A 26,357-nucleotide genomic window follows, 5' to 3' on the forward strand; every position below is an offset into this window, starting at 1 on the left:
CCTAGCTCAGTGCTTTTTCAACTTCCCTATCTTTTTTTGGTTTTGTTTCTAAATCATAGATTTGTCAGTTTTATCTTTTAAATGTTATTTATGGATATGTGAACAGAAATATTCCTTATTATTGATGACAGTGAATACTCACCTACCAGAGGAAAAAAAAAGGATAAATGTGTCTTCACCTGCTGGTACTATTGAGAAATATTAATTGGGAATAGATGAAGAGAAGTAAAATATATGTGTGGTTGACGATGCCATTTTAGATGTGATTTTTTGATCCATAAAAACAAATTATTATTTTGCAAAGTAAAGTGGAATATATTAAGGCAGCAATAACAGTCATGAATATAATAGGATTTTTGAATTGGTTATAAATCACTGTTGTTTTATATAAAGTTGCTGAATTTGTGTGTTAAGAAATAAATGTATTTTGTTGATCCAGTGTGTGAGAGCGTACACCCCATATTAAGTGCTCCGAAATATTGGATTTAGCATGCTTAGTTACATTTTAAAATAGTGTGGACAAAGTCTGTTTCTTCCCTGTGACTGTATCCCCTTGAAGGTTAAAAGAGATGTATGATTTGGAAGAGTTAAAAGGGGGCAGAGGGATGGTAGGTAGTTAAGGAGCACTAGTTTAAGAGGAGACTGAGTTCCAGTCACAATTCTGCTGCTTATTGGCTGCATGACTTGAGTAGATCCCAGAACTTCTCTGAACACATCTGTGGAATGAAAGATTTAGATTAGATGATGTCTGAGTTTCCTTCCAGCTCTAAAACATCGTCCTTCTCAAATCCTTAAGTATCTAAGAAGCCAGAATTGTTGTCAAAACTACAAACATTTCTTTAACATTTTGCACAAGGCGGATGGGTGCCTGGATAGCTAAACAAGGACGCTGCTGTACTAAAGAGCTTACAAATCTAGTCTTTCCCCTTTCTCACGTGAACTTTAAAATTAGGTTCATTAATTTTTTACTAGAGTATACAGAATTTTTACAGGAACTTTTAGTAGAATACATATGGCAACATGTCGTTTATGATAATAAATATTAATAGAATTAGTGAATATATAAATATCTACTGATGCTCGTGTCACAAAAATTCCGTAATTTGTAATTTCCCCAACTTGAAGATTATCCTTGAGTGAACTAAGGTTCAGTTCCACGTTCAAGGCAAGCATTGGGATTGGTTTTCAAAACCATCTCCATTATACGTTAGCTAATTTTTAACAGGTCATAAAAATACAAATAATTGACAAGGAGATCAAAACAACTTGTATGAAAGATTGATACTGTGGGACTTTCTAAATGTTAACTTAAATATGAAGTATGCAGAAAGCATACTTCATTGAATGATTAGAAATAGATTGATAAATCATTGGGGTTTTGAAATGGAGTGATGGCTGCTAAGAGACGTATAAAATAGTTGGTTTATTTCTAAATTTTTTCTTTTTTTTTTCTTTAGGTCCCAGAACAGTTTTTTTCTGGGCTCCAATTATGAAATGGGTAAGTCTTGAGTTTTTGCAGAAGCTAGTGAAGAAAATGTTCTTTAAAAGGAACTTATTAATTTGAAGTAACTTTTATGAAGGATATACTTTTAAATGTTCATGGTATGCCTAGAAATGATTTCATGCAAATACTCTCAGATGTGTCATTTTCACTTCATAAAGCACTTTACCAACTTTAGTTTTTCTGAGATAAGAGGCCTTCTGGGAACATATTTATTATCAAAAACCTTCTAATTGTGGGCCATGGGAACATGAAACTTCAGTCTAAAATTTTATGACTAAGTAAACGTTAAACTAGTTAGAACCCTCCAAATTAACTTTTTTAAAAAATTTTTGCTGAGGAAGATTCACCCCGGCTAACATCTGTTGCCAACTTCCTCTTTTTTTGCTTGAGGAAGATTAGCCCTGAGCTAACATCTGTGCCAGTCTTCCTCTATTTTGTATATGGGTTGCCACCACAGCATGGCTGACGAGTGTTGTAGGTCCATGACCGGGATCTGAACCAAGGCTGCCAAAGCGGAGTGCGTGGATCTTAACCACTATGCCACGGACCAGCCCACAAATTAACTTTTATTATTAATTTAGTATGAGAGCTGAAGATACTAACACCAAAATAGAGGCGAGGGAAGTTAGTCTCAAAAAGTAGAAGGATTTATCCAAGGATGTGTATTAGCATTTGGTAAGAGATAGAGTCTAGGACTTCTGACTCCAAGACCAATGCTTTTGCCCTAAGCCAGAGTTTCCATCCCTAAAGTTCTCATTAAGCTGAAAAGAAATAATTGTGGTAGCCGTTTATAGCAAATCATTGATTTTATGTTGAAAGTGCCAGTTTTGGCCTATAGCAGTGCTTCTCAAAGTGTCATCCCTGGACCTGCAGCATTGGCATCACCCGGGAACGGATGAGAAATGCAAATTTTCAGCCCCCATCACAGATTTACTGGATCTGAAACTATGAGGATGGAACCCAGTAATTTGCGTTTTCATAAGCCCCTCAGGTGATTCTGATACCTTCTAAACTTGGAATACTACTGTTCTGTAGGCTTTTTTTAATTGTTGTAAAATACACATGAAATTTACCATCTTAACCATTTTTTATACTAAGTATATTCACATCATTGTGCACCCAGTCTCTAAAACTCTTTTTTTAATCTTGCAAAGCTAAAACTCTGAACCCATTAAGCAATAACTCCTCATTCCCTTCTTTCCCCGGGCCCTGGCAACCACCATTCTACTTTCTGTCTCTATGAATTTGACTACTGTAGGTACCTCGTATAAGTGGAATCATACCGTATTTGTCTTTTTGTGCCTGGCTTATTTCACTTAGCATAATATCCTCAGGGTTCATCCATGTTGTAGCATGTGTCAGAATTTCCTTCCTTTTTAAGTCTGAGTGATATTCCACTGTGTGTATAGACCACATTTTGTTTATCCATTCATCTGTTGATAGACACTTGGATTGCTTCCACCTTTTGGCTGTTGTGAATATCGCTGCTGTGAACAATGATGTACAAATATCTGTTCCAGTCCCTGCTTTCAGTTCTTTTGGGGATATACCTAGAAGTGGAGTTGTTGGATCATATGGTAATTCTGTGTTTAATCTTTTTAGGAACTGCTGTACTGTATTTCACAAGTAGTATATTTCACAGCGGTTGTACTGTTTTACATTCCCACCAGCTATTCACAAGGGTTCCAGTTTCTCCATATCCCTGCCAACACTTGCTACTTTTATTGTTGTTGTTGTTGGTTGTTGTCTCATAGTAGCCATCCTAATGGGTGTGAAATGGTGTCTCATTGTGGTTTTTATGTGTATTTCCCTAATGTGAGTGGTTATGCTGAGCATCTTTTCGTGTGCTTATTGATCATTTGTATATCTTCTTTGGAGAAATGTATTCAAGCCCTTTGCCCATTTTTTAATCAAGTTGTATTTTGCTGTTGAGTTGTAAGCTATTTTAATTCTCTTAAGTGTACTGTTTTAAATTGTTAGAACAATTCAGAAACTCGGTTGTTAATCTAGGTAGTTGAGAATGTTAGCACTGGAATTGCCTGTCCCTCAATGTTATCACCTTAGGCAGGTTAAGTCTCTGCCATTTTGTCTCCTCAACTGTGAAATGACAAGATCAGAGTAGGTTAGTGGTTGGGAGCTGTATTTTACAGAGACCTGGGGAGCAGTTGTTTTTTTATATTTATATTTTGAGAAAAAAAGCCAGCCCTGGTGGTCTAATTGTTAAGGTTCAGCTCTCTCACTGCCGTGGCCCAGGTTCATTTCCTGGTCAGGGAACCACACCACCTGTCTGTCAGTTGTCCTACTGTGGTGGCTGCATGTTGCTGCGATGCTGAAAGCTATGCCACCAGGATTTCACATACCAGCAGGGTCGCCCGTGGTGGACAGATTTCAGCAGAGCCTCCAGACTAAGACAGACTAGGAAGAAGGACCTGGCCACCCACATCTGAAAAGATTGGCAGTCAAAACCCTATGAATAGCAGTGGAGTATTGTCTGATATAGCGCCAGCAGGGGAAAGGATGGCACAAAAAGACCAGGCAGGGCTCCGCTCTGCGGTCCACAGGGTCGCTAGGAGGCGGGATCGACTTGACAGCACTAACAACAATAACAAATATTGAGAAAAAGTCCCATCAGTTTAAAAAAAAGTTTCAGTGTATCATCTTTAATGATTCTGCTCACTCTCTAACCATTCAAAAATAGTATGATGTGCAAAAAAGAAAAGAACATACTAATGGAAGATATGTTACTATTTTCTTCCTCTTCTCTCCCTACCAACACTTAAAATTACAAAGTAATTATATATTTATAAAGTGGACTTGATTGATGAAGTATTGTTTCTAGCACTATTATTAAAAGAATAAGAATGATTTAATCTATTTACAATGAATTTGAGGGTCCTCTTTGACCCTAAATTTGCCACTAGATTTAGAAGTTTGTTTTATCAATGGCTTTGGTGTTTCTGTGATCTGGTCCATCAGTGTTTTGAAACATTGACAGTATTGTTTACTCATAAGTGCCTTCTGGACTGTCTGTCTCCTTTAAAAACATCTATTTTAAGTTCGTGTTGAAATCACACATAGTCTCCTGATGACAGCATAGCAATAGAAACTTCTGTGTCTTGTTCTCTGGTGAGGAGACTTCTTTTGTTACATATTTAGTTTATATACATATTAATGTGTTTTCTTATCCCAGAGCATTTGATAATAATTAATCTGTGGTAGTCTGCACATAACATATAACAGTTACTGCTGCAAGCCACGTATGTCCTATATAAAGAATTTCAGACTGTACTTTTTCAGACATTTAACTGTGGTGGAGTCCTCTTAGCCACTTCAGTTGAAACCAAATAGTTAATCATAAAGGTCAAAATGGATAAGCCTAAAAAACAACTAGAAATCTTAAATATTTTATTTATTTATTTTTTTCTCTACACTATTCTTTTATTTTTTTTTATTTTTTAATTTTTTGTTTATTGTAGTAACATTGGTTTATAACAGTGTATAAATTTCAGGTGTACATCATTATACTTCTATTTCTGCATAGATTACATCATATTCACCACCCAAATACTAATTACAACCCATCACCACACACATGTGCCGAATTATCCCTTTCGCCCTCCTCCCTCCCCCCTTCCCCTCTGGTAACCACCAATCCAATCTCTGTCTCTACGTATTTGTTTATTGTTGTTATTATTTACTACTTAATGAAGGAAATCATACGGTATTTGACCTTCTCCCTCTGACTTATTTCACTTTGCATAATACCCTCAGTGTCCATCCATGTTGTCACAAATGGCTGGATTTCATTGTTTCTTATAGCTGAGTAGTATTCCATTGTGTGTATATACCACATCTTCTTTATCTGTTCATCCCTTGATGGGCACTTAGGTTGCTTCCAAGTCTTGGCTATTGTGAATAACGCTGCAGTGAACACAGGGGTGCATGTATATTTATGCACTGGTGTTTTCAAGTTCTTTGGATAAATACCCAGCAGTGGAATAACTGGATCATACGGTAGTTCTATCCTTGATTTTTTGAGGAATCTCCATACTGTTTTCCGTAGTGGCTGCACCAGTTTGCACTCCCACCAGCAGTGTATGAGAGTTCCCTTCTCTCCACATCCTCTCCAACATATGTTGTTTCCTGTCTTGTTAATTATAGCCATTCTGACAGGTGTGAGGTGATACCTCATTGTAGTTTTGATTTGCATTTCCCTGATAGTTAATGATTTTGAACATCTTTTCATGTGTCTGTTGGCCATCTGTATATCTTCTCTGGAGAAATGTCTGTTCAGGTAGGTCTTTTGCCCATTTTTTAATTAGGTTGGTAGTTTTTTGTTGTTGAGATGCATGAGTTCTTTATATATTTTGGAGATTAAGCCCTTATCAGATGTATGGTTTGCAAATATCTTCTCCCAATTGTTAGGTTGTCTTTTCGTTTTGTTGATGGTTTCCTTTGCTGTGCAGAAGCTTTTTAGTTTGATGTAGTCGCATTTGTTTATTTTTTCTATTTGCTTCTCTTGCCCCGTCAGACGTGGTGCTTGAAGATATGTTGCTAAGCCCAATGTCGAAGAGCTTACTGCCTATGTTTTCTTCTAGAAGTTTCATAGTTTCAGGTCTTACATTCAAGTCTTTAATCCATTTGGAGTTAATTTTTGTGTATGGTGTAAGGTAAGGGTCTACTTTCAAGTTTTTGCATGTGGCTATCCAGTTTTCCCAACACCATTTGTTGAAGAGACTTTCTTTTCTCCATTGTATGTTCTTGGCTCCTTTGTCAAAGATTAGCTGTCCATAGATGTGTGGGTTTATTTCTGGGCTTTCGATTCTATTCCATTGATCTGTGTGTCTGTTTTTGTGCCAGTACCATGCTGTTTTGGTTACTATAGCTTTGTAGTATATTTTGAAATCAGGGAGTGTGATACCTCCAGCTTTGTTCTTTTTTCTCAGGATTCCTTTAGCTATTTGGGGTCTTTTGTTGTTCCATGTAAATTTTAGGATTTTTTGTTCTATTTCTGTGAAAAATGTTGTTGGAACTTTGATAGGGATTGCATTGAATCTATAGATGGCTTTAGGAAGTATGGACATCTTAACTATGTTAATTCTTCCAATCCAAGAGCACGGAATATCTTTCCATTTCTTTGTGTCTTCTTCAATGTTGTTCAGCAATGTTTTATAGTTTTCCATGTACAGCTCTTTCACCTCTTTGGTTAAGTTTATTCCTAGGTATTTTATTCTTTTTGTTGCAATTGTAAATGGGATGGTATTCTTAATTTCTCTTTCTGCTACTTCGTTGTTAGTGTATAGAAATGCAGCTGATTTTTGTGTGTTGATTTTGTATCCTGCAACTTTACCATATTCGTTTATTACTTCTAAAAGTTTTCTGGAGGATTCTTTAGGGTTTTCTATATATAAAATCATGTCATCTGCAAATAGTGACAGTTTCACTTCTTTCTTTCCAATTTGGATCCCTTTTATTTCTTGCTCTTGCCTGATTGCTCTGGCTAGGACTTCCAGTACTATGTTAAATAGGAGTGGTGACAGTGGGCATCCTTGTCTGGTTTCTGTTCTTAGAGGGATAGGTTTCAGTTTTTCACCATTGAGGATGATATTAGCTGTGGGTTTGTCATAATATGGCCTTTATTATGTTGAGGTACTTTCCTTCTATCCCCATTTTATTCAGCGTTTTTATCATAAATGGATGCTGTATCTTGTCAAATGCTTTCTCTGCATCTATTGAGATGATCATGTGATTTTTATTCTTCATTTTATTAATGTGGTGTATTACGTTGATTGATTTGCGAATGTTAAACCATCCCTGCATCCCTGGAATAAATCCCACTTGATTATGGTGTATAATCTTTTTACCGTATTGTTGTATGCGATTAGCTAGTGTTTTGTTGAGGATTTTTGCATCGATGTTCATCAGTGATATTGGCCTGTAATTTTCTTTTTTCGTGTTGTCCTTGTCTGGTTTTGGTATTAGGGTAATGTCGGCTTCGTAGAATGAGTTAGGGAGCTTCCCCACTTCCTCAATTTTTTGGAAGAGTTTGAGAAGGATAGGTATTAAGTCTTCTTTGAATGTTTGGTAGAATTCCCCAGGGAAGCTGTCTGGTCCTGGACTTTTATTTTTGGGAAGGTTTTTGATTACTGTTTCGATCTCCTTACTGGTGATTGGTCTATTCAAATTCTCTACTTCTTCTTGATCCAGTTTTGGAAGGTTGTATGATTCTAAGAATTTATCCATTTCTTTCAGATTGTCGAATTGGTTGGCATATAGCTTTTCATAGTATTCTCTTATAATCTTTTGTATTTCTGAGGTGTCTGTTGTAATCTCTCCTCTTTCATTTCTGATTTTACTTATTTGTGCCTTCTCTTTTTCTTGGTGGGTCTAGCTAAAGGTTTGTCAATTTTGTTTATCTTTACAAAGAACCAGCTCTTGGTTTTATTAATTTTTTCTATTTTTTTTTGGTCTCTATTTCATTTATTTCTGCTCTGATTTTTATTATTTCCCTTCTTCTACTGATTTTGGGCTTTGTTTGTGCTTCTTTTTCCAGTTCCTTTAGGTGCATTGTTAGATTGTTTATTTGAGATTTTTCTTGTTCGTTGAGATAGGCCTGTATTGCTATAAACTTCCCTCTTAGAACCGCTTTTGCTATATCCCATAAATTCTGGCATGTCGTATTTTCATTTTCATTTGTCTCCAGGTATTTTTTTATTTCTTCTTTGATTTCTTCGTTCACCCAGATTTTGTTTAATCTCCACGTATTTGTGGCTTTTCTGATTTTCTTCCTATAGTTGATGTCTAGTTTCATACTGTTGTGGTCAGAAAAGATGCTTGGTATTATTTTAGTCTTCTTAAATTTATGGTGACTTGTTTTGTGGCCTAATATGTGATCAATCCTGGAGAATGTTCCATGTGCATTTGAAAAGAACGTGTATTCTTCGGTTTTTGGATGTAATGCTCTGTATATATCTACTAGGTCCATCTGTTCTAGTGTGTCAAGTAAGGCCAATGTTTCCTTATTGATCTTCTGTTTGGATGATCTATCCATTGGTGTAAGTGGAGTGTTAAAGTCCCCTACTGTTATTGTGTTACTGTCTATTTCTGTTTTTATTTCTGTTAATAATTGCTTTATATATTTAGGTGCACCTACATTGGGTGCGTAGATATTTACAAGTGTTATATCCTCTTGTTGGATTGTTCCCTTGATCATTATGTAATGCCCTTCTTTGTCTCTTTTTACAATTTTTGTTTTAAAGTCTATTTTGTCTGATATGAGTACTGCTACCCCAGCTTTCTTTTCATTGCCATTTGTGTGGAGTATCTTTTTCCATCCCTTCACTTTCAGTTTGTGAGTGTCTTTAGGTCTGAAGTGTGTCTCTTGTATGCAGCATATATATGGGTCTTGTTGTTTTATCCAGTCAGCGACCCTATGCCTTTTAGTTGGAGCATTTAGTCCATTGACGTTTAAAGTAGCTATTGATAAGTATGTACTTACTGCCATTTTTTAACTTTTTTTTTTCTCAGTGTTTTAGTAGTCCTTCTCTGTTCCTTTCTTCTTCTATACAGAATTGATGGTCTCTTTAGTTTGACCTTTGTCTGAAAGCTCTACTCTTTAACTCCCCTCCTCCCTCCTTTTATGTTTTTGATATCGTATCTAACCTCTTTCTTGTGCATTTGTATCCATTACCCTCTTATCATGGAAATAGATAATTTTTCCTATTTGTGGTCTTCTCTTTTCCCCTTAAATCAGTCCCTTTAACATTTCTTGTAGCACTGGTTTCTTGGTGACAAACTCCTTTAATTTTTGCTTGTCTGGGAAATTTTTGATCTCTCCTTCCATTTTGAATGATAACCTTGCTGGGTAGAGTATTCTTGGCTGTAAGTTTTTTCCTTTTAGCACTTTAAATATATCTTGTCACTCTCTTCTAGCCTGTAAGGTTTCTGCTGAGGTTTCAGCTGTAAGGTTTCAGCTGATAGCCTTATGGGGTTTCCTTTGTATGTAACTTGGCTTTTTCTTGCGGCTTTTAGGATTCTCTCTTTATCTTTAATTCCGGACTTTTTGATTATGATGTGTCTTGGTGTGGGCCTCTTTGGGTTTATCTTGTTTGGGGCTCTCTGTGCTTCCTGTACCTGGATGTCTGTTTCCTTCCTTAGGTTAGGGAAGTTTTCATCTATTATTTCTTGAAACAGATTCTCTGCCCCTTTGTCTCGCTCTTCTCCTTCCGGGACACCTATAACACGGATGTTAGTGCGCTTGATGTTGTCCCAGAGGTCTCTTAGACTGTCCTCACTCTTTTTAATGCTTTTCTCTTTTACCTGTTCAGCTTGGGTAGTTTCTTCTAGTCTTTCGTCCAGCTCACAGATCCGTTCTTCTGTACCCTCTACTCTGATTTTGAGTCCCTCTAGTGAATTTTTCATTTCCAGTATTGTATTCTTCATTTCTGATTGGTTCTTTTTTATATCGTCCATTTCTTTGTTGACATTCTCACTGAGTTCATCTGTTCTTCTCACCAGATCAGTGAGCATCCTTAACACTCTTAGTTTGAACTCTCTGTCAGGTAGGTTGCTCATTTCTGTTTCACTTAGTTCCTTTTCTGGGGTTTTGTCCTGTTCCCTTACTCGGAATGTATTCCTTTGCCTCCTCATTTTGCCTCTTTCCCTGTGCTTGTGTGTACGTATTAGGTAGGTCAGCTACGTCTCCTACTCTTGGATAGGTGACCTTATGTAAGTGATGCCTTAGGCAGCGTGCAGTGTGCTTCCCTCAGTTCTCAATGTTCCAGGGGTTACCCCTATGTGGGCTACGTGTGTCCTTTTGTTGTGGCCTGTTTGCTCTCCCTGTAGGTGCCCAGGGAGGCCAAGTTATGCTCCTGGTCAGCTGTTGTAATGCTCAGCTGCTTGTAGTTGTTGTGGGCCCTTCAGTCTCTTTATCAGTTGTGAGGGGCCCCAGCACAGTTGGCTGCAAGTTCTAATATCACATTTGTGTTGCAGTATTTCTTTTAAGTGAGTAGGCCCCCAGCGTGATAGGTTGTTAGGCTCAGGGTCTTACAAATGCTATAAGCCTCCAGCCTTTAGGTCTCTTGTCAGCTCTCTGAGGATTGCAGCTGAGTGGGGCTTGTCTCAGGCACGGGAGCACCCAATTGTTTCAAGCTTTGGAAGGTGGAGCAAACCCCCTATGTGGGTCTTTGAGAAGCACAAGTTTGCTGCAGCTGACAAGCCCTGCTGCCCACAGGTCCACACACACAGTCGATACAGTCCTGTCCCGTGTGCACGCCCTGACCTCCCGAAGCGGACCCAGTCTCTCCACGGCGGGAGCCCCACACACTCTGCCACTGACCCACACTTTCCACCCGCTCCTTGTGCACGCCCTGCCCCACTGAAGTCGGCTCAGTTGCCAGGCTGCAGAGAATCCAGTCACCAATCTATGCAGGCCCACAAGTTATCTGAGGGCTTGTTGTTGAGTGGGGCCAGTCTCTAGGGTGGGCAGCCTGCCCTGGCTGAGCTGGATTAAATCGGTGCTCTAGTGCGTGGGGCAGACCTGGGCTAGCAGGCCCCAGGGAGAGCTTCAATGGCGTCTGTATCCGCACGCCCACACCAGGCCACAACAATGGCCACCGCCAATGTCCGAGTCCCTGGAGAGGTCTCACCTCTCACCGAGATGCACTCAGGGCCTATTAGGTGAGTCTCTTTTCACCAAAGCACAGTGCACCTTTCTGGTGATTTTAGGTTGCTTTCTGAAACAGGTGAGTTTGTGCATGGGCCCTTTAAGAGCCGGTTTTAATTTCTGTGTGAACCAGCTTTTCTGGGGATATTCCCCAATGTTTTAGTAGCAGGCAAAGTCACATATTATGCCACTCGCCTCAATTGTGCTGGGTCCACAGAATGCCCACAGCAGGGGGCGCTCCCGGCTCAGGGCCCCGGTCCTCCAGGGAGGCTGCGTACCTGTGGGCTGCTCCCGGACGGCCGTGAGGCGCTGTGGCTTGTGAAGGTGGTGTTTTTCCTCTCCAAAAGGGAGTTTCTGCCTCTTCTACCTCAATTAGGATTGTCCCTTGTTGCAGGAGTTCCTCTTATCCAGTTTTCAGTTCTGTCTCAGGGGTGATTTTTCCACGAGTAGTTGTAAATTGGCTGTGTCCGCAGGAGGAGGTGAGTTCAGAGTCTGCCTACACCACCATCTTGACTTCCTCCTACCTAAATATTTTATTTTAACTTAAAGAAAATAAATATATATTCATTTGCCAATCATTTATTATAAGGCCAAAGCTTTTCTTTGTGTATAGATCCACTGACTTTGATTTTCACATCTTCTGTCTTGGATGAATTATACCGTAGTGCATCCTATATAATTTCCAGTTTAGTTTTCTTTAAAGCAGAGCAAATTCATAGATACTTTCATAATAGTATGAGAACAGAAACCTGCTAGATTTTTGTGACTTCCCCCCCCAGTCTTTTTATGTCTATCTCATTCACACCAAATTTGACAGCAAGTTTTAACAACTTGCCTTTATTCAATCTTTCCAGTCACTTGAGTTTTCATAGAAATGACAACCCTCTTTTTGAATTTCACCTGTTTACCTGAGAGTTCATTAAATTATGTAAATTACATTAACAAGTAAAACTAGCATAAACAAGTTTGAGGACAAACACAGTGACTTGATAAAAAAAGAACTCAATGGGTCTGGCCCGGTGGCGTAGTGGTTAAGTTGGCATGCTCCACTTCGGCGGCCCGGGGTTCACAACTTCGGATCCCAGGCATGGACCTGCGCACCACACATCAAGCCATGCTGTGGCAGTGTCCCATGTGCAAAATGGAGGAGGGTGGGCACAGATGTTAGCTCAGGCATAATCTTCCTCAGCAAAAAGAGGAGGATTGGCAACGGATGTTAGCTCAGGGCTGATCTTCCTCACCAAAAAAAATTCAACAGGTGGGAGCAAATATGCTTGAGTGCAATAGAGAATGAATAGCCCACTAGCCATGTGTATGGGCATGGGCATCTGTTAACTTGTTTACAGAGGGAATGGAGATCATTGGCCAACCTGGGCAAACCATGATGTAAAGGTATGTAAGAGAGTTGCTTTTATTTTTGTTCATAGTCTTTTTGCACAGTCTGAGTTATACTTAACTCTTGAATAATAGGCCATTTGGTGTAGCTCATTTTTCTATTTTCACCTTAGGAATAAGTCAAACTATTTCAGGATTATCCGTGGAAATTTTTAATACCTGTCTATTTTTCCAGCTAGAACTACTTATATAGATTAATTCATAGTTTAAAATCTTGAGGGGTCTGCTATCTCTAAGTATTTTGGAATTGGAATATTGTATAGTGGTATTTCATTTTTTTTGTAACCCTCCTCTAAAAGTGTCATATAACTTTTTTTTAATGAATGAGAAAATACTGAAAGAAAGAAAGGAAAAAAAAAATGTTTTATACTATCTGATGAATATTTACACCCCATACCCCCCGCAGGGGAAATAATCAGGTGCCAGAAAGAATCACAAACCTAGGCTTCAGACATTTGAAAAACATTTTTTATTGATGGAAACAAAGGGAGCTAACTTGAGTCTACTAGACGCCAAACTGTCTGTATTAGGTTAATACATTATCGCTTTTTAGTCTTCACCAGAAAAAATCTGAGAAGTAGGTATTATCACCATTTTCCAGATAAGGGCACTGAGGTTCAAAGGACTAGATGAGTGACTGTGCTGTTATTAGCAAGTGGCAGGGTCAGGGTTTGAACTCCCGGGTCTATTTGACTCCACAGCCTATGCTCTTAGACACTTACATGACCGCCTTTAAGTCGTCACTGTGAATCTATCTGTAATTGGTGCTTTCTTCATATGTTAGGGAGTGTTTTACATAATCTTGTGGTGTCCTCTAGGCACTCTCTGAATCTACAGTTCTGTTATTTGAATAAAGTTCATAATAAAGACGAAAAGCAACACAGATCTTCGGCCCCTTATTCTGAGGCTAGTAATGCAGGAAAGAATACAGAGACTAATATTATTTTATCTCTGCCACTCTGAAGACAGAAGCTACTATTATTTTTTATTTATTTATTTTTGGATTCCTTTTTTTTTTTTTTTTTTTTTTGTGTGAGGAAGATCAGCCTTGAGTTAACATCCATGCCAATCCTCCTCTTTTTTTGCTGGGGAAGGTTGGCCCTGAGCTAATATCTATTGCCAATCTTCCTCCTTTTTTTTTTCCCCCCTTTGTCTCCCCAACGCCCCAGTAGATAGTTGTATGTCATAGTTGCACATCCTTCCAGTTGCTGTATGTGGGACGCCACCTCAGCATGGCCCGAGAAGTGATGTGTCGGTGCACGCCCGGGATCTGAACCCGGGCCGCCAGTAGCACAGCACACACTCTTAACCACTAAGCCACGGGGCCGGCCCCAAGATACTATTATTTTTGTTGTTGTTAATAATAATATTTTCCAGGCACTGTGCTACATATTTTTAAAGCATATTATCTCATTTAATCATATATCACTTTTGCAAGTGTAGCTATTAATATTCTCATTTTATACATGAGGAATTTAAGACAAAGTGTTATGTAACTTGACCAAAGTCACTCAGCTAGTAAATGGCAGAGATTAGATTCAAAATGAGATTTTCTAAAATAATTTGCATAAGATTAGAGTGATGTAAAAGTAGAAAGGGATTTGTTAGAAACATGAGAAAGGGAGCTCAAGACTCTTGTGGGAGAGAACAATTGCTAACATATCCCTGAAAAATAAAGTTTGTCAGCCTTCCAAAACAGAAGCCAGTTTAAGAAGCAAAGAGTTTATTTGGGATCAAAGAATTGCATTTCAGGAAGCACAGATTCAGGTAGAAACCCATATAGTGTCCTGCTAGGGATTAGTAGTCGGGGGCTTTTAAAGACAAAGAAGGGAGGTTGTATTACAAAGAATTTTAATTGGAGTTGGAGGTAGAGAGCTAGTCTTGGCTAAACATTCATTGACTATTAATTCTATCTTCAGAAAGTCCACAATCAACAGTCTTTGTGATCAGGATGTCCGTTCTGCTGACTTCTCAAACAATTGCTTGTAAAACAATTGCCGTTTTGGCCCAGTCCAAGGTTCAAGACAGCAAGGCAGTTTCTCTGGAAAGGCAGCTCTGACTCCATTTTAACATGGCTCCACTAAAGTTAATTTTGACATTTTCCCCTTTTGATCAAGATCTTTCTTTGAAAGCATCGCTGATCAGCCATCAGAGCATCGTTTGTCCCTCGTTACCAGGAAGGCTCGTCCCTGGTGTATCATGTCCCACGTGGGAGGAAAAGTGATTTCCTTAAGAGGCTTAGGACACATGTGAGCAACAAAAGGACCAGAGCAGAGCAAAGCCTTGCCATCAGGTTCCTTTAAGGGCAAACGTCTGTAGTTTCTCAACGTTTCTCAGTGAAGGCTCATAAGCCTCAGCAATCATTTTAAAGCTCTGAGTGACTATTATCCGAGTGGTGTTTTTATAACATCAAGCTATGCAGAGGAGACAAAGTTTTACAGCAGCGATAATTTCTGTAATAATAAACAAAATGCTAAGTCCAAATTGGAGAACAAATCTGAACTAGGAGGCAAGTCCTGAGGGTAGACAAAAGAACTGTGGGTTGTCAGTGGGCACTGCGTTTAACCATTTGGCTTATGCTCAAATTCTGTATAGTTCTGACTCTACCCTGCCAGAGGGGTTGACCCAAGTTCAACAGGAGGTATTTACAACAGTTACACATGTTACGTCTTAAATCTCTGGAGGTTCAATTGGTTAGGTGAGAAGTTCTAGACACTTCCACAAGGAATTAGGGGAGGAATGGCAGAGAGATTGGTAATTGTACTAAAGGATTCTCTAGATTCATGTACACAACGAGGATAATGATGACAAACCCAACAGTCAGAGAGATTTCCCCCTTTTGTAATAGATTGGGAGATACGGATAAGAGTATTGTCTTTCTAAGAAAGAGAAGGAGAAAATAAGGTAAGAAGCAACAGCAAGTGAAAGGTGTACAGGCCTGGTCCAGCCACCTGGGGAAAGCTGTCTGCCTCAGATGTCGGTTGCTTCTCTTCCTAGTCAGTTTGCTTTGGAGGACTCTAGCGTTTGTACGGGACCAGATGTCAGGTGGAGCCTTCCTTCTCTGTGAGATGTATCTCCAGGGTTCAGTGCCTTCTAGTTCTGCCGCAGTGTCAGTGGTTAGGAGCACTTGGTAAGGTCCTTTCCAATGGGGCTCGAGGGCTGTCTTCTTCTGATGTTGCTTCTAGGATCCCAGACACCAAGCTCTAGACTGTGACCAAAAGGATTCTTAACACTGGAATCCAGGAAAGCTTCTTTAACCTGTTGATGATAGGCTCGAGCATAAGATATTAGAGACTTACAGCAGGTGGTCATATTAGCATAAGACAACAAGGGATCAGCAGAAGGTTGTGTACCAGTAGACATTGATCTGATGGTGACTGTCTCATGTGAAATGAGTTTATGTCTTCCAGAGAGGGTACTGCGAACAGTCAGTGAGACCAAAGGCAATACCCTAGGCCAGGGGGGTCCAGTCTACGGGTATATAACAAAACCTCAAAGACAATTAACAGGACTAGAATCTAGTATCTACAAAGGTGCAAGCATAATTTTTCTCTCTACAATTACCTTCATTTTTTTTTTTTTTACCAAAGATAATCACAGTAATAGTAATTTGTTTATATTAAAAACTTGGCCTGATTATTTATATAAGTGAAAATAAGAATGCTCACAGAGAGTTTCTAAATTCTGGAGGGGTCAGGGAGGGAGAAAAAGTAAATGTTTCATCTTTGTTTTCAAAGGTATGTCTTACCAAATTGTTGATAGCTTAAGAGAAAAGATTTCTTTAAATCTGACGAAACAAAACATTAGAGCATCCTCCTCGGTTCATGTAGTCCCATGTAATTAATATTTGTTCTTGGTCTTTTGTTAGCAGTTTGATGAAGCCATCAGTTTCTCTGTTAGAGTTCTGTAATTTCTTGCCAAGTTCAGTTTTATGATCTGAAAGTTGTTATCAGAAACCTATATTCTAGAGTAAGCGTCAGAGTCCTTTCCATGAATCTTTCTGAAGATGAAGCATATTTGCAAAGGCATCAGAGTAAAACAATAACTGTCTGTAAATGACCAAAGACTTAAAATGGCATGATTAAAGATTTGATTACAATGCAATTGACAAGGAAATTTGGTTATTTCTGTGACATACATTTAAGATAGTGACTAGAATTATGACTGATAACGTTATACCAAGACATATCTGAATTTTACAAATTTCATGTAATTTTTTAGAATGCTTTCATTAATAACATTTACCCACATAATATAACCTAAGAAGGTTTATCATCATTTATTTGACGATGCTTCCCGTGAGATTTAACATACCAAATAAGCCTAATTAGTTTAGTATCTCCCTTTTTATAGGAAGACAGAAAAAATTCTTTAAGAAGTCCCAGAGACTCTCTGGAAATTTCTCAAAGTTACTTTCAGGTCAAAAAGATTTTATTTAGAATTTGAATTTTGGGAAGTTTGTAAAACGTATCAAGATGTTTTAAAACATTTGGTCAAATAGGATCATAGGTCACTGTGAACAGTAGTTAGTTATCCATTTAACCAAAGTGATAGTTAAAGACTTGCAGGCAAATACAGAAAGTTAAACGGTTGGGGGGGGGATAAAACACCTTAGCTCTCTTAATAGAGAAGCCTCAGCTTTATGAACATAGGAAATTATTTTGACAAAACATAGAATCCCTATTTTCCAAGCAGACCACTCTAAAAAAAAAAAACTTTTTACAATCTCTTATCAAGAGCAGACCAACAGTCCAAGAAAACCTTGTCGTTTTAATAGAGAGAAAACCAAATTCTGTTTTGCACCAGCTTACTTTTGATATTAAAACTCATTTACTTAATTAAATTCATTCCCGTCTTACCCAGGTTGCCCATAGATAAAACTCTTTTCTCAGAGTTTCTCTTCACCAAATCTTCTTTAACTTTCTTTTTTACATTCAGAATTTATCCTTTCCTCTTTCCCATAACCAGTTTCACTTTAGGACAATATTTACTTTTGTAACAAAGATATCTCCATTCCTTATATGTTCTTTTATGGAATGCATACATTTTCTAATAGTATAAATTTTTTTAATGCTTAAAAAGAACATTAAAGACATGTTTACTGGGGGCCTGCCGGTGGCACAAGCGGTTAAGTGCACGTGCTCCGCTGTGGTGGCCCGAGGTTTGCCGGTTCGGATCCTGGGCGCACACCAAAGCACCTCTTGGCAAGCCATGCTGTGGCGGTGTCCCATATAAAGTGGAGGCGGATGGGCACAGATGTTAGCCAAGGGCCAGTCTTCCTCAGCAAAAAAAAAAAAAGAAAAAGAAAAAAGAGGAGAATTGGCAGATGTTAGCACAGTGCTGATATTCCTCACCAAAAACAAATGTTTACTAAGAGACTGAACCATCTTTTAGCTTTTCTGTAATAAGAAGCCAAAAGTAAATAAACCTGTGTTTAGTAATTAATGTCTAACACTTTATCTTATTTGGAAATGATCTAGATACTCAAATTTCTGTCATTTAATTTAGCAAAACTCTAAAGTTTCAAGTTACCAAAAGATTTTGAAGTTATTTTTAGGTACATATACCATTACACATAATTATTGTTAAAAAGTTCACCTAAAAACTGTTTATCTTACTCAGATCTATCTAGTTTACTTGTTCCCAATAATTATGTTTAGATTACTTACAAAAACCTCATGAGACATAAGACAAAGTCAGCCATCAATTTTTTTTGCTGCCAACTTTTGTAACAGATAACGTGAATTTGTTTGACTTTCAGTAAACCTAGGTAGAACAAAACTATTATATTTAATGCTGATAACTCTAACGACATGTCTATTTTAGTTAAACCAACGAGCTTTAATACCAAATAGTTTCCTAAGTCATGTGATCCTGAAATTCATTTGGGTTAGTTTCTGTTCTATTTTTGAGAGTATACTCAATTTATATAGCACTTGTTTGTTTTTAAGCCAATTAAATAGAGCTCTCTTATAAACTAGTCAGGATAATACCATCCAGAGGTAGAAAAATATCACATATTTATAACATACATATATAGACACACATAAACACACAGACAGATGCAAACAGAGATCTTATAGCCTCTGTTTTAAAATTTTCCTTAGAGGGCCGGCCTCGTGGTGTAGCAGTTAAGTGTGCGCTCTCCGCTACTGGCGGCCCGGGTTCGGATCCCGGGTGCGCACCAACGCACCACTTCTCCGGCCATGCTGAGGCCACGTTCCACATACAGCAACTAGAAGGATGTGCAACTATGACATACAACTATCTACTGGGGCCTTGGGGGAAAAAAAGGAGGATTGGCAATAGATGTTAGCTCAGAGCCAGTCTTGCTCAGCAAAAAGAGGAGGATTAGCATGGGTGTTAGCTCAGGGCTGATCTTCCTCACAAAAAATATAAATAAATAAATAAAATTTTCCTTAGATATTTTGGACAAGGGTGCTTTCATAACAGTCTTAATCTCCAAAAGCTTCTTTTCCCATTTTCTTTTTCCTTCAGTCTTAGGAATCAGGGATGGCCTAGATAACAGTTTCTGGAGAGGCTACAAGCTTTTTGAGTGAAACAGGGGAGGTTAATTGCTTATCAAGGACTGACATACCCATCCAATTACATTATTCTTAAAATGTTTCTTTCCCTTTGGGTACATAGTTTTATTTTAGCTTACAGGAGAAAGCCTGCAAAATTCCTGTCAGGCTCTGAATATCAGCTTTCAATTTGGCCAAATTTCTGATCATAAGTTACTAAATCCTTTCAAAAATCTTGTCAGGTTTCAGCCAGGACAAACAGTAAATATTTCTGGCAATACCAAACAACTCCATTAATTTTTAATTTTAGTTTCTCCTTGCCTGTTTAAGGAAATAACGTAGCAGTTTCCCAGAAAATCTCTCTGAGTCTTGTTAACTCTGGGAGTGGCCCATACAGGGTCCTCCTTCAAAAGTAGATATGGGAGTGTCTGTAAAGCCATTAACTTAATGGACTTTTGTATAGTCTTTTAGCTACCTCGTATATATTAATTTTTTATTAGATTTTGCAAGCAAACTTTCAGCAAGGCTGTTTTGGAATTTTGAAGTCTTTGCTTTTAGGTACACTTGAATGATCTTATCTAATTGGAATGTTCCTTCTAATGGTCAGTGTAATTCCCCTGAGGTCTGGCAGCAGTTTGGTAGGACCCTAGCCACAAATGGAGTTCAACCCCCATTTCTTCCCAGCCACATCTGGCTGCAAATGAGGTGCAACCCACATTTCTTTCTGATCATATTTTGGGGCCCCCAACCTGCTGGTTACCAAGCCAAGTTCTCAGGACACAAAACAAGCTTAGTAAGATTTTGCTGTTCTTGGTAAATATTTACAGCTTCCAGGACCATCATTTTTAAGCAGATGTGCAGGAAGGTCACATGCTTGATTCCTTAGAAATTAAAGATTGCATTCAATTTGTCAGGTCCACGATTCTCAAATCTAGTGCACAAAAAGACAAGTTTTGGAAGCTCAAAGGAACCGCAAAGTGACCACTGTAATTACAAGTCATCTTTTGTATTGTCAGTCCACTGGGACAAAAATTTACAAGAGGAAGGACCATAGTTCTTAAATATAAACCCAGCTGGAGTGCCTAAGGGAGAAACTTCTCAGGAACTTTTAGAAGATGAAATTCCTATGTTAAAGCACAGCGAGACAAAGAGACACCAGTTGCAACCCCCGTTGTTACCTTTGCTTCTGACCCACTAGCTACAGCTTTTTGGACAAACAACAGAAACACAGAATTTGAGTACTCACCTGATAGGGGATAAACCCTTACAGACGACAACAGCCATGAGCTGCCGTGAGCCAGCTCAGAGAAACCCTTCTAGACAGCAATAGAGTGAGCCAGCTTGCAGACAGTTGTCTCCTGGTCGATCTACCCCAGATTGGGCTATTGCCCCCAGAATCCAAAGAAAGGCAAAGACTTCAACCAAAAGGGAGGAGGTCAGATCCCTGAGGGGACTCAGGATTGGACAAGCCGGTGATCTGTGGAAGGAGTGAGCACAAGGGACTCATGTGCGTACCGAACCCGTTTCCAGGGGACAGTGGTCCTCGAAGGTGAGAGCGCTTCAGATCCCACTTCTGACACCATATGTCAACCTTCAAAATCAGAAACCCGTTTAAGAGGCGAAGAGTTTATTTGGGATCAAAGAACTGCATTTCAAGGAGCACAGATTCAGGTAGAAACCCACATAGTGTCCTGCTAGGGATTAGTAGTCAGGGGCTTTTAAAGACAAAGAAAGGGGCTTATATTACAAAGAATTTTAATTGGAGTTGGAGGCAGAGAGCTAGTCTTGGCTAAACGTTGATCAACTATTGATTCTATCTTCAGAAAGTCCACAATCAACAGTCTTTGTGAGCAGGATGTTTGTTCTTTTGCTGACTTCACAAACAGTTGCTTGTAAAACAGTTGCCATTTGGGCCCAGTCCAGAGGTTTGGCCCAGTCCAAGATTCAAAACAGTAAGGTAGTTTTTCCGGAAAGGCAGCTCTGACACCATTTTAAAATGGCTCCACTAAAGTCAGTTTTGACAATTGTATACTATGAACATAAACAAAATCATGACCACTGACTTCTTCCAACAGCGAATGCTAGAATATAGCCTGTAGTCTTCATAGAGCTATTTGACAAGCCACAGTGTAACACGTGGGCCCTATAGAATAACAGTAGAAATCAGTCCCTTGCTTCCCCTGTACAATGACAATAGTCCACCTGCAGAAGTAGAGCAAATATGAAACAGAGAAAATGTACATTGGGACCTGGAAGAAGAATGTGGGAGGTATGATTAGGAAGCATTTGGGAAGAAAATCACAGGACTGTGGGTAAAAGTTAACAAGAAGAAAAGTCGTGTTGGCCATGATTTACCTCTAATTATACTCTTGTATTTAACCATTTGCCCCCTTTTAAACCAGCATCATTGCTTTCTTGAACTACTGACTTTATTAATTCAAAACCATTTGGATTAGGCTTAAGTTTGTGTATAAATTCACAAGTATGTGTGCATTCTATTTAGGAGCAAAACTCTTTGCTGATTTATATTTTCCATGCAAGAGCGTCTTTTAGAAACTACGTAAAATCTGAAAATAATTTCTTAAAAGCATATTCTCTAATAACGTGTTTAGGATTTGATTTAAAATATTTAAGGAAAAAGAGACAAAGGGAGGAGAGGTGGTGAAGCAGATGTGGCAAAATCTCAGTAATTGACTCTGGGTGATGGGTATGTAGGGGTTCTTTGTACCAGTCTCTTATTTTATGTAGGTTTGAATTTTTCATCAATAAAAATCCTTTTATTACATATTCTCTGCAATAGAGTAGCATAACTGATATTCTAGTGAAGACTCATTACTAAACTTTCTGAGAGTTGCTGATGGTAGGGTATGAGTGGGACGATTCTGTGAAAGACAGTGTTGAAAACACAGCAGAGAAGAAATGGCTGTGAATACTTTGACATTAAAGAAAAATTATCTAACCAAGAAACTAAAATTATAACAGAACTTTTCTGATACTTCCACTTTTAAAAAAGAGTGACATTGACCAAAAAAGAAAAAATGAAGAGAGGAATCTATATAAATTACCTTAAATAGCTTTCAGACATCCTCCACAGCAGTGGTTCCCAAAATGTATAAAGAATATATAAATTCACGTGTGAAAGAAGTATCATTTGTAGAAATGTACAAGTATCATTCGTATATACACACACACTACTGATTTTCAAATATATGAGGCTGCTTAAAGTGGTTAACAAAATACAGACTAATTCAGAAAGCATCCCTGAATTCATTGCAGTATTTTGTCATGATACACATTTTCTCAATGCACTAAAATTATAGCTACTGTTATGTGGAAATGTCTGAAATAGTTTCAGTTTTACTTAAAGCTAAGAACCATTGCTCCACGCTCATGATGCTTCTTTTCTTCCCATGTGTTAATGTGTATTTCCAGGGGTTGGTGTGTGCTGGATTGGCTGACATGGCCAGACCTGCAGAAAAACTCAGCACAGCTCAGTCTGCTGTTTTGATGGCTACAGGTAAACTAAAAGAATATCTTCTGTGTTCCATATGGGACATTCAATATTTTTGTTTTGTTTTACATCAATTTATTTCACAGTTTATGTTCATAAGGTATATGTCTGAAATACATATACACACACTCACACAGAAGAATTAACAATTTATATATTTATATTTATATTTATTTATTATTATATTATTATATAAATATATATATTTATATATAGCTATAATTAACAGATTATAGCTGGAGAAGGCAGAGGACGGTTACTGTAAGTATCTGCATGGGTTTTTGTTTTTCAGGTTTTTGCCATGAGCATATTTTTATAAGTAGGAAAAAAGTTACAGTTAATATTCATTTGCCCTATAAATATTTCCCTTTGATGTACGAACTATAACACTGGATCATAGTTTCTTTATTAACGACTCAAGAGTGTAGCATTTCTTGTCCTTTATCCCACATTATGTTGTTACAGTCTCATTTATAATTATTTTACTCTAATATTAAATGTTCAGATATGATTTATGTAGTACCTGTACTTTTCTTTAAAAATATTTTGTTTCAACAGGGTTTATTTGGTCAAGATACTCACTTGTAATTATTCCAAAAAACTGGAGTCTGTTCGCTGTTAATTTCTTTGTTGGGGCGGCAGGAGCCTCTCAGCTCTTTCGTATTTGGAGGTAAGCCTACCAAAGGTGTAAAAAAAAATCTACCTCAGAAGCCCCCCAGATGGCAATATGTTTTTTTCTTTTAAGATTTACATATAATGCTAAGATGGGATGTGCCTGAAGCAGAAATTTAACATTTCTAGAAAAGTCTGGGGGTTTAATTTAAAAGTGTTAAGCAGTGTGATACCTCAGTTTTAAATCTCACTGTGTATTCTCTAGATGTATAGCCCTTTCATAGAATCTCTTTTGTGAAGACAACATATACAATTTATGATATATTAAGTAATATTCTGCATGAACCTTTTATCACTCACTTTCAATTATGTACAATAAAGTGGGATTTAAATGTATAGTTATATAGTATTGGAAATGATGTTTAGAGTGAGGCTACTGGTTTCTCTGGAGAGAGTGCCGTGAGCACTGGAAATTTTTAAACCATTCACTCAATAATTAACATTATTTGTCAGTGACTGGTTAACACTGCAGTGAACTCATCTTAGATGGAGGCTCTGGTTTGTTTGAACCATAGAACCTTCCTAAATTACAAAACAATGTCATGAATAACAGCTTTGTTTGGCTAAAAAAATTTAATGATCTCAATAAAAAAAGTAGAAAATATTGAGTTATAATTTATCTTCTTTTCAGAAGGCATTCTATTCTGCAGAGTATAGTACATTTTAATTTCATTCATCTTTATCATCCCTAGCTTTACCAGTAGCTTTATAATTTAATCCTTTCATAATCATCTAGCACATAATTGATGGATGAATAAATAACTTACTCTTTCTACAGTATGCCCGAGTTATTTTTAGGGCTTTCTTATATCAATATAAACTTTGATTTGTACAGTCATTTTACTCACAGAGTATTTTTCTCATATACCACCTCATTTTAACTTTATATTAACTCATGACAGTAGAGAGAAGAGAATGCTAAGTGCCACATTTAGAACTATTATTTTGTTTTTTTGTTTATTTTTTATTGGGGTAACATTGGTTTGTAACATCATATAAATTTCAGGTGTACATCATTATATTTCTATTTCTGTGTAGACTACATCGTGTTGACCACCCAAAGACTAATTACCATCCATCACCATATACCTGTGCCCTTTTACTCCTTTCACCCTCTCCGTTCCCCCCTTCCCCACTGGTAATCACCAATCTAATCTCTATATGTTTGTTTGTTAGGGGTTTTTTTTGTTTGTTTTTTTTATCTTCCACATATGAGTGAAATAATACAGTATTTGGCAAGATTCATCTTTTTTATGGCTGAGTAGTATTCCATTATATATATATATATGTATGTATGTATGTATACGCACACACCACATCTTCTTTATCCATTCATCCATGATGAATCCAAGAACTGTTATTTCTAATATCAGAAATTTGGATACAGTTAGACAAAAAAAAAAAAAAGGATTTTTGGCACCTTGCAGTTACAATTTCAGATTGGGAGATTTAGTTAGAAATATAAATGTTGGACTCTCTGGAGCATTTAGGAAAACACTATCAAATATTTGAAATCAGAACCTTTTGAGAAATCGAGGAGGTATGGTAGGCTTCATGGAATAAGTTCCTTCTTATGCTTATACTATTCTCTATTCTATTGTAAGCTTAGAATAATGGTACGTGAAGCCCTGTGAAGGGAAAGGCTCTGTGGCGTTGTGGTTAATTCTTCTTTGGATTAATGAGAATTGAAGAAACAGTCCCTGCTTCAGTAAACTTGAGTGTTTACAACTTGCTAACCCAAGTAGCCTGCCTGCATCACAGAAGTATATTTTATTTTTAGTGATTAGATAGGATCCCATTCCTATGTAATAAAATTGATTTTATTCTCAGGAAAGATTCTTTGTAAGTAAAAAATAAAAAGTTCTAGATGACCACCTTTTGCTAAATTTTATACATATGGTCACATGTTTGTCATCCTCTTGTGTAGTTCAGGAATGAAAATACTCATTAAAATAAAACTTTGTACAGGAAACTGTATGTCAGTTAAATTGTTAAAACTTTTTGGCAATTGGAAGCCAGATGCAAATAAAGTTCATAGGTCACTTTCCCTTCTGCCTGTTTCTACCTGCAAGCCCCTGACAAGATTGTATTTACAACTGTATAGCCCCTTGACTAGGGAGAAAGGTGAGATGGGATAGGCTTCCATTCCCTTTTTATTATAAATTTATCTGTTGTGATCCATGACTATTTTTCTTTCTCTTTTCTTTATAGATATAACCAAGAACTAAAAGCCAAAGCAAACAAATAAAAGAGTTCCTGATCACCCAAACAATCTACATTGGACATAACCACTGGGACCTAGTTTGATTTACTATTTGGTTATTGATAAGGTGATGCTAAGTGTGCTAACATTTGGAAGGCATAAAAAAAAATCTAACTGTAACTGGGAGTTAGTACTTGATTCAGCAAAAAATAAAGCAAACTTTTAATAAGTGTCTCTTTACATATGACTTAAGGACCTTATCTATGGATATTAGTAACATTGTTTTCTACTGTTTGCCCACAGTGAATCCTTCTTGCTCATGTATAACCCTGGCATCCTTCTGTTCTAGTCAACCAAAGTGTCTATATATAAGAGCACACACATTCAATTAAGTTGAAAGGTTAAATAATCTGTTGTACAGTTGTCAGGATGGGGAAAATTTCCCCCTTCCTTCCTTGGTTCTTTTGGCTGGTTGAATAATTAAAATGACATATGACAGATTAGCAGGAGAAAATCAAATTTTATACTGCACACAGGGAATTCACATAGCATGAAAAATTCCAAAAACGGTCAGGCAAAATGAGGTATGTATGTCATTCTGGACTAAGGAGAAGGGGGCAGAGGCCTGGGACTTCAAAGGGAAAGGAGGCAATTTGCAGGAAGAAGAAAGAGTTAATGTTTGGTAAACAGATGTTTGCTGGGCTATCCGGAAGCAATGGGATACAGAGAAGACTGGTCAAACAGGTTGAGAGGTTCCTCCCTGTCCCCCACACCTGGTTCATGTTATACTACAGTTATGTATGGTGATATCGCCTTCCTTCAACAAGTCCTCTATCTGAATTCTTTTTAAGCAGTTGGGGGAACGTCAAGGTTCTTCTTGAGTC

At 37.8% G+C, this 26,357-nt stretch overlaps 1 protein-coding gene across 1 annotated transcript in view; it reads left to right on the forward strand.

The window, feature by feature from the left end:
* Positions 1 to 25,720, forward strand: part of MPC2 (mitochondrial pyruvate carrier 2) — a 37,994-nt gene extending 12,274 nt beyond the window's left edge. Inside the window, exons 2-5 of the mRNA XM_058540138.1 lie at positions 1,458 to 1,498; positions 22,520 to 22,604; positions 23,157 to 23,268; positions 25,482 to 25,720. Of these exons, the coding sequence (XP_058396121.1) occupies positions 1,458 to 1,498; positions 22,520 to 22,604; positions 23,157 to 23,268; positions 25,482 to 25,518 (275 nt within the window). The 3' untranslated portion in view covers positions 25,519 to 25,720. The remainder of the gene's footprint in view (positions 1 to 1,457; positions 1,499 to 22,519; positions 22,605 to 23,156; positions 23,269 to 25,481) is intronic.
* Positions 25,721 to 26,357: the final 637 nt, after the last annotated feature.

This window comes from Diceros bicornis, chromosome 4, assembly GCF_020826845.1.
Source record: "Diceros bicornis minor isolate mBicDic1 chromosome 4, mDicBic1.mat.cur, whole genome shotgun sequence".
Lineage (NCBI taxonomy): Eukaryota > Metazoa > Chordata > Mammalia > Perissodactyla > Rhinocerotidae > Diceros > Diceros bicornis.